The sequence below is a fragment of the Halyomorpha halys genome, unplaced genomic scaffold (genome assembly GCF_000696795.3).
Source record: "Halyomorpha halys isolate HHAL.00 unplaced genomic scaffold, Hhal_1.1 Scaffold556.1, whole genome shotgun sequence".
Lineage (NCBI taxonomy): Eukaryota > Metazoa > Arthropoda > Insecta > Hemiptera > Pentatomidae > Halyomorpha > Halyomorpha halys.
In genome coordinates, this window is record NW_027105572.1 from 1 (window position 1) to 9,319 (window position 9,319).

At 30.4% G+C, this 9,319-nt stretch overlaps 1 protein-coding gene across 1 annotated transcript in view; it reads right to left on the reverse strand.

The window, feature by feature from the left end:
- Nucleotides 1-3,010: 3,010 nt before the first annotated feature.
- LOC106684210 (NAD-dependent protein deacylase Sirt4) overlaps nucleotides 3,011-9,319 on the reverse strand; it is a 7,920-nt gene continuing 1,611 nt past the window's right edge. Inside the window, exon 2 of the mRNA XM_014426153.3 lies at nucleotides 3,011-3,392. Coding sequence (XP_014281639.1) covers nucleotides 3,081-3,392 — 312 coding nt within the window. The 3' untranslated portion in view covers nucleotides 3,011-3,080. The remainder of the gene's footprint in view (nucleotides 3,393-9,319) is intronic.

A 9,319-nucleotide genomic window follows, 5' to 3' on the forward strand; every position in this document is an offset into this window, starting at 1 on the left:
GCCTCCCATTGGCTGCCTAATGATCACGTGATAGACCACGTGACAGACCACGTGGGTGGTTAAGGGCGGGTCGAGCCGAATATTTGAATTCAAATCCCCCGCCATGTGTGACGTCATCAAAATGCTGGCTTCTGATTGGCTCCTCACGGAAGTGTCCCAGCTCGCCCGTATTCTCACTACTGACGTTCATATTTCCAGTCTATGGTCAGAGTACTTACCACTTACAAGATCAAGAACTTCTGCACCACTAATGTTCTCTCTTAAAGATGCTGTTAGTTGTGACTATGATACAAACAGGTTAGTGTCAAGTGTAGTCCTTCTTGCGGTTCGTGGTTCTTCTTTCTTTATGCAACCATGTACTTAATTTTACAGCCTCAGGGGTGCTCATCCCCAACATGGGGATGGCGCATTCACCCCCAAGAAACTTTAATGCCCTCTTCCCTAATTCAATGCAATTAGGATTTATACTCATATATATATATATTCTTTGTTAATGTATTAGTATATTTTTTCTTTCTTTTTTTTTCTTAAATTCAAATATTCTGATACCACTGAAATGACAAGTTTCTCTCTATAACACAGCTATAAATTATAAATTTGCTAGATTTGTAGAAAATAAAAAGCCAATTGAACATATTTAAACCATCATAAATACATCATTATACTTTAAATTCAAATTGACTAATTAGAGTCTGATTGGTATATTTAACATTCTATTATATCGCTTATTTGCTGTATTTGAACATCATTCTGGGGCTATATAAATTTGAAGTTGATTAGTTCACTTTCCGACAACTTAAGAAATATTTTCATTATTTTTGAGGAGAAAAAATGGTTCCAAATGGTAAAGGAAAATGTCTGGGCTACAAAACATTGTATTTGCCTGTTTTACTTAAAGTTACATTTTTCTAGCAACCTAAGCACATTAAAATATTCTGAGGGAATTTTTTTAATTTTACACCAAAAAACAAAAAACTATGGGTAAAATTTTATGGTAGATGGAGAATAATAAGAACAAAAAAGTTATGAAAAAACTACACTTTTTAGAAATTTCATCTTTTGTCTCGCCGATAGGGCCTACTGGAACAAACACCAACTGTACTCTTTTTTTTAATCTATAATCCCCCCCCCCAAAAAATTGTTAAAATCACTGACATCTTGACTGTGTCCCACCCTTGTAAGTATTACACCAAATAGATAGTGATCCAGTGTTATTTCAGGAAAAATTTAAAGAAATAAACTGAAATGAGTGACAATTCATTTTTTTATTATTACTCAACAAGTTGTTTGATTTTGTATAATGAAAATAGCTGTAATTTTAAATACATTCGACAGAAGTTTCAATTCAATAAAATTAAAATATAAAAACAAAAACATCAATTTCAAATTCCATTCGGTAACCTAAACCATACGGTCAAATGTTGAGGATCAAAAACAGGTTTTTTATTGGTTTTTTTATTATAATTATATCCCCAAATTATTTTTCCATTGGAAAAAATTGTTTCAATTATAAAGGACCAGAATCTAGTGTCATCAGTAAAAGTGGAGAATGATAGGGTATATATCTTGTTTCTGCCATCCTTACGTAAGCATGGAGCATTTTTGGTGAATCTTTATGAATTAATTTATCTTTGACTATATGGTCAAATGTTGAAAATCAAAAACAGATATTTTTATTATAATTATATCTCCATATTCTTTTCCCATTTCAAAAAATTGTTTCAATTATAAAGGACCAGAATCTAGTGCCATCAGTAAAAGTGAAGAATGATAGGGTATCTATCTTTTTTCTTCCATCTTGACGTACGCATGAAACGTTTTTTGTGAGTCTTTATTAATTATTTTTTCTTAGGGGAGATCAATTATTTTGATACAATCCATTTAAAATTTTAATTGTATACCGTTGTTTATGGTCCTAATCCGAACCGGATTTGAAGTTGGGTCGATTGTTGAATCCGATCCAGTATAACTTAATAATCAAAGAGTTATAATTATTTTCTTATGTTCTTATGACCTGAACCTGTTCGAGAACAACTTCGAAACTAATGATACTTATAATTTTCTTATTCTTCGTTATAAGGATATATGTTGAATTATCTCTTTCTAATGGTTAACAATTCAATATTAATTGAGTCCATTAGTAACCGATAGAAATTAGTGATACGGTTATAATCGTTTAAACGTAGGTTGGGTATAATCTGATAAGACATTAATTTGAATTCGAATTTCGTACTAAGATATTGTACATATTCTGGGAAATATTTCTGGGTAAACATTAAAAATATTTTTTTCAAAAAAGAAATTTACTTTCAAAAGGTTCAACGTTTATACGACGTCGCTAAAGGTCAATACCAAGGATGAGAAATCACTCCAGCAATTTGAACCATTGCTTCCAGGATTGGATGATAAGGTCAAAGAGTTCAAGAAAACGGAATTTTTAATTAATAAGATTCAATGTGAATTGTATGAAAGTTTCTCAACGGATTTTAATGATGGCTTGACGTATTCGACAAGGCGGATTAGGCGAAAAGGCTAGTCTCTGCCAGTGATTTACTGAAAACAGTGATCAGTTCAAAGGAGTAAGATGGTGGTGGTGCTGCCAAATCCCAAATTAAAAAAAAATGGCATAGAACAGGAAGGAACAATACATCTTTCAAGAATCGATATTCCTTCATTCAATGGTTCTACGGGTGAGAGGTCAGTGTTTTATGAATTATTTAAAACCTTAGTCATGATTGATGACAAGTATAAAAATATGATGTAAAGGTACTTAGTCCAACATCTTAAAATGTGCAATCTAAAAGTAAAATTTTATGGTATAACAGACCAGACCTCATCGTGTTAAGGAGAATGGAAAGCCTTATCTAAAAAGTTTAATAAATCAATATTTTTCATCTAAGGTGTAAAAATAAATAAACATATACAATGATAAATTTAAATAATTTAAGGGACAACACATGATGAAACAGTAATGACTCACTCAAATATAGGTATTAGTTAAAACATAAGCTATAGGTAAAAACTGTTTTATTCATAATAAATTATAAGAAAATTTTTTATTAACAAACAAAATCACATAATTAACAAACTAGAGGTAGAATTTCCCCACATCTACCATTAATTTTTAATGAAGCGAATTTTTCACCTCTCGTACTACCAATATTTATAATTGCTATAGACTTATTTCTTTCATGTGCTCTTAATAAAATACGGTAACTTGAAAAAACTGACAATGAGGTACCTAGAACAAGTAATGAATCACAGTCATCTACATTCTTTTCAACATATGCGTGTCTTTCCTTAGGTATATTGCCTCCAAAAAAAACAATGTCGGGTTGCAATATCCCACCACAATTATGGCAGTCTGGAACAGTAAACTGCTTTTCCAAACTCTGAAACAAAGAACAAAAAAACAACGCTGAAACAAAATCAAAATAGATTAGATTTATGGAACAACCATTCAAATAATATAAATCTTTGATAAAACATTAACCATTAACTATTTTCTCGGCTTTAACATTTGCAATACTTCAGACATTCTGCAAATTTGTTTTTTTTACCTCAGATATTAACAAGGTTTGAAACTGAATGTCTATTGACCCTTTCATTTGTGAAGTTAGTTCGATTCAATTTGCAATAAATTATCTCAAAAGTGATATTTATTCAAAACGGTTGCATTATTGTTGGGTTCATGAGAAATAGTGCAATAAACTGATGATTAATTTTCAACAATGTTACAATTTAACAATAAACAAGAAGATATACGAATTATATTAGAAAATGATGAAGATGGTAAGGGGTGCGGTCACAAGAAAAACAAATTTCGTACTGACCTGAGTAGAAACCAGCCCTGATGCTCTTACAAAGCGGGGAGAAATGTCAGCAAATAAATGGTTGTTAACTATTTCAGTTTTCTTGAGACCGCACCCCTGGACCATCATCTTCATAATTTGAATTAATACGGTATTGAGAAAATAATTTGTTAGTCTTTTTTATATAAGGAAACATAATTTTTCACTGGCAAAGTAATGTTCAGTACATTAGATAGTCCACAGCCTACTTCCATGTTCATTCTGATATAAAAAATTTTTTAAGCAAACAATAAACAACAAAAACTGAATGAATTCAGCAGCTTCAAGCGATTAAGAGAAAACTTAATATATATTTTTTTTAATATATATTTTCACTTTCACCAATGTATGAACTATATATATTATGGGGAAGTATTGCGATCGTGAAAAATTTCGAATTCAAGTTTTCCAGGGAACTACACATAGTACAAGAGTCCAAGAGGAGAAAAAAGGCTGTTATCTCACCCCAATTTTTTATTACTTTAATGAAAACTATGTATAATTTACAGTCAAAATTGATGAGTCTGCCAAGTATAGGTAGGGGGAATAAAAAATGGCGGCTGTTTCAAAGTGATAAAAAAAAACTAATTTTTCATTCGGAGCTCTATATCTTAAAAATTAGGAACAACACAAGAAAACCTAAGTGAACGTCATTTAAAGAAGAGTAAATTTGCTAAAATATGAGCCATAATAGAGTTATTTGCGTTAAATAGTTTTCGAGATATAGCTTTTTAAAAAGCAACATTTCATACGTCCAATGATTTCTGAAATAAAGTTTTTCATAAATCAAATTTATTGGTCCAACAACTATAAATCAATTTATTTTAATAAATATGAAAACTACTATTCCTACGAAGGTAAAGGTCATAAACTTCTTTATAGTCCATTAAACTAGCTTTAATTTGAGTGCTAATAGACATCTGTACGTCACATAGTTCCTGAGATATATATTTCTCAAAATAAATTAGGTAACTATTAATCTTTCAGTAGATTGTTAAGAAATTTTGCTTTTTAAAAAGCTATATCTATATCGAGAACTATTGGACGTAAATAACTCCTTTAGGGCTAATATTTCAGCAAATTTACTCTTCTTTAAATAATGTTCTCTTAGATTTTCTAGTATTGTTGGTAGTTTTTAAGATATAGAGCTCCGAATGAAAAATCAATGTTTTTTTAAGGTTTTGAAACAGCCGCCATTTTTTAATTCCCCTACCTATACTTGGCAGACTCATCAATTTTGACTAGTAATCATACATAGTTTTTATTGAAGTAATCAAAAATTGGGGTGTGATAACTGCCTTTTTTCTTCCCGGGTCTTGTAATAACAGTCACGCGAAACGGTCTGTGCAGCTCTGTTTGTGTAAACAACCAAGCTCAAAAACTAAAAGTCATATGAAACTTAAATTATGTATTTAGAGCAGGTGTATGCCAGGTATGTTATGGCAACTATTTTTTTTTATCGGCCAATCGGCCGAAAGTCCTACTTTATATAATTGATTTTACACTTTTTTAGAATTTTCTAAAAAAATGGCCCTAATAATTTCAATTAAACTCGGTAAATCAATGTAAAATTAATATTGTCTTTAATATTAAATATGTATGCATCATGACGCAACAATGTGTGTAGGTATTGGAACTCACTTTTTCCCAGAATCTCGTCCAGTAGAAGGATGTATTTTATTTTATTCAAATTTAATTTCTGGTAAGTTCTGCTTTCAGTTATAGCTAAAAGTTGTTACAACGATTGATTTAAAATTTGCAAATAATTTTGTTCTGGGTGAATAAACCAGAAAAAATAATTGCAATCGTAAACCAAAATTAGATTGTTGTGCAACGTGTTATTAAGGCAAAATAGCAGATAACAACATTTTTCAATAAATGGCGACGGTCAAAATACTGACGGAATCAAGTTATACTTCCGATATTCTGCCGTATCAATACTCTCCGTACGAAACCTGGAACGCAGTTTTTTTCCCCCCCCCCGATTCTCGTCTATTAAACGCGTGTATTTAATTAATTATTCGCGGACAAAACTATGTTTATTAGATCTAAGTTCGGATTCTGATTCAAATTGCGATGTTCAATAGCTTTTAATAACAACCAAGAGTCTGATATCCCCAACTTACTTTTATCCTTGAATTATCAATATTTGTCTTATGTCACATATAATAATATCAATATTTGGTTTTTAATAACATATTTTAAGAAGTATCGGTATTTTATTTTCGATAATATCGTTTACGCATTTTCAAAAGGATTAATTAACTTATTCTGTCAAAATTTAGTAGGAAGTGATATAAATGAACAAAGCAGAGCAAATCTTAGCAGTTTACATCTTCGTTATAATTATACACCTCAGAACTTAAAAACAATAATTTTTAACAAATTGAAACAGTTCAATGATAATAGTTCAGTAGACAGTTCAATACGACATTTCAGATAAATTACTAAAATTAATTAATAAATTAAAGGTACCTTAAATATTGATTTATAATTTTAATTTTTTTTTTTTAAATAATCCGTATTTTGGAATATTAATGTTTCCATACCGATATATTTAGTTGATAACCAATATAGATGTATATATTTTTCATTCATATCCCATCTCTATTAAAGGAACCTGAAATCTGCGTGTAGTGTGGGTGTTATGGCCATTGAAATATTCTGACAGGGCTTAAATACGGAGTTTCCAATAAGTATCTTTAATTTTGTTTATTTGAAATAATTAACAATCTCACATTTTTACTAGTAACGAAAAATAGATAAATATAAACTATGAAAGAATTTAAAGGAAATGAAACGAAAGGATCATTAACTAAAAGAGATATGAGGCAAGATTTTTTTTTTTAGGTTGAAAAGACATTTCCGGAAATAAGAGTAGTAATATAAGCGTTATACATCGTTGAAAATCTAAATATCTTATAAAAATTATATGTAACATATAAAGTCGTAGAAGGTAATGGAGAATGACGAAAAACACATAAATAAAAAACCAACACAATTTTGATGTTAAACTAAGGAGCACAGTAACGTTTTTCCGTTTTGCAGTATGTTAATTATTTCATACCACAACTTATTAAATAGTCAGTTTTTCAATTTCACTAAATGCCGATAAACCTTTCAGTTGGCAATATGATTAACTACTTTTTTTTCTATTTATTTGTTGCAATTTAAAACTGTATTTACATAAAAACACATTAAGTAAATTTGATGTGATATAAAAATGGAGTGATACAGGCATGTAGAGAATCTACTCATTGGTAGCACTCATATTTTTCACATCATATTTTTACACTAGAAGGTCTCGAGGCTATTTCCTTTTCAGGCGCCTCAGAGGATTGTCAGGAATAGAAGAAGCAAGGTTAGAAACTAGAGGGTTTTGATGGGAGTTAATAATGGAAGGATTGATAACTGGTTCGGGCTAGATCGGTTACAATTGGAACATAAAGTTTTTTATGGATGATTTTATTAGTGACAAAGTAGAGATCATAGAGGATTTTAGATTGGATACAAGAGGAATTCGAAGGTTTAGTGCGGCCCCGAATATCAACTCCATATGTCCAGATAGGCCTTATAATTGTCATATATATCAGTCTTCTATAATGAATCGGAAGTTTAGACCGTTTGTCTAGTAAGTGCTGTAATAGTCGAAATGGGCAAGCAGTTTCCTGTCTTTTCAATCATGTGTGAGGATTCCAGGTTAGTCATTTGTCCAGATGAATTCCAAGGTAGAGGATCTGCTCTACAGGGATAAGAGCAACATTTTTAAAATATACTGTACGGCAGTCAGTAGGTTTAGGACGCAGGACCTCTGCCCTGTGATGTGATGGGATTTATTTTGATCCTCCAATCATGGCACCATTGTTCGAGGGTTGCGATACAGGATTGGAGAATTATTGACTGCGAGCACACATGTGATAGTGTTAAGATTGGTAAGGATGTCAGTGATTAACTTCTTAAAATTGTTATTAGTATTCCCAATATTGATTCTGTAACAACTTGGAACTGAATAAACGGTTAATAACAAAAAATAAATTTTAGTAAACTGTTATATTTTTACATTTCTGCCACACTTTTGCACTCAACTATCTAACAGAAAAATGCTTAGATTTTGCAATGAGAAATATCATTAAAAGAACTTTTCATTAAACTGTTAAAATTGGAGTTAGTCAATCGGTCAACTCAAAGGCCTATTAGAAAATTAGTAACAAAAAGTATGGTTACAGTAAATAACATAGCGAAAATTAATTTCGACTCTAAGTAGGATGGTATGTGAAAGTTGCGTGATGCATACAATGGATCAGATTATTTTTTTGAGGGTATTACAGATCAATACAATAAATCTCAAAATATATAAAAAATATTTTTTGTATAACGGCATTTCAGAATACCAACAGACTACCTTTAATATCTAGATACACTTACATGGGAATTTATATATATTGTAATATTAAAAAAATTTTTTAAATAAATAAAAGGAATATTAACAGTTTTAACTTATTCTCATATCTTAAGTGTAGCTTGGGTTCAAATTATAAGCTTTAATATTAAATAGATAGTAAAATTTTATTTAAATTTTATAACATTTTAATCTTAATCTCAGGGCGGGTTTCGAGGCAACCAGAACAGACACTTTTTTACCAATAACACTTAATTAAATTAATATCTCTTTTACAAATGTATTTAATTTTAGGTATAATAAAATTAACCAACTTCATATAATCTTCTTTTGATGATTTTCTCAACAAACTAACACTGACTGTTAGCAATCTTTCAGTAACAAACACTAACGAAACAAAGCATTGGTCCTCTAACAGTTTTTACTCACTTCTCATCTACCAAAGTGTGTTAATTGGTGATCCAAACAAGGAGTCCCTTATTCTTCTTGGGTGACTCTTCGATGTCCTCTTTTTCAAGATGTCCACCCTTGAGCTAGAAAAAAGATGATGAGGACCTCCTCATCCAGGAAACATCATTCCCCGCCTGTGCCTAAGCAACGAATGAATTCCAAAAACCAAGTTTTCTTTCCATCCCCTTTTCTAGGTGTTAGTTCTCAACATTGATTGTAGCACTACGGTTTTGAGTTTTTTCTTATGATTTTCTTTATGAATAATTTTCTTTAATACTTATTAAAGTTTTCTTATCTTCTATTTTCTCTTGAATGTACTATAATTTCAATTATGATGGGAAGTTAAAACAAAGTTTTTAAAATATTTGAATCTGCTCAACATGGCCACGATTCAATGAACTTGTCCTGCCATCTTCTTTGTTTTGAATAACGATCTTTCCACTCCATATTTGACTGAACAAAATTGGTTAGCTTATTTTTTTGGTTTAACAAGGCAAATGAACAATATTGGAATGATAAATAAAATAAAAATATATTTAAAACCCTTTATACATAAAAATATACTATTTACACAAAAAGAGGATATTACAATATATATATATATATATATATATATATA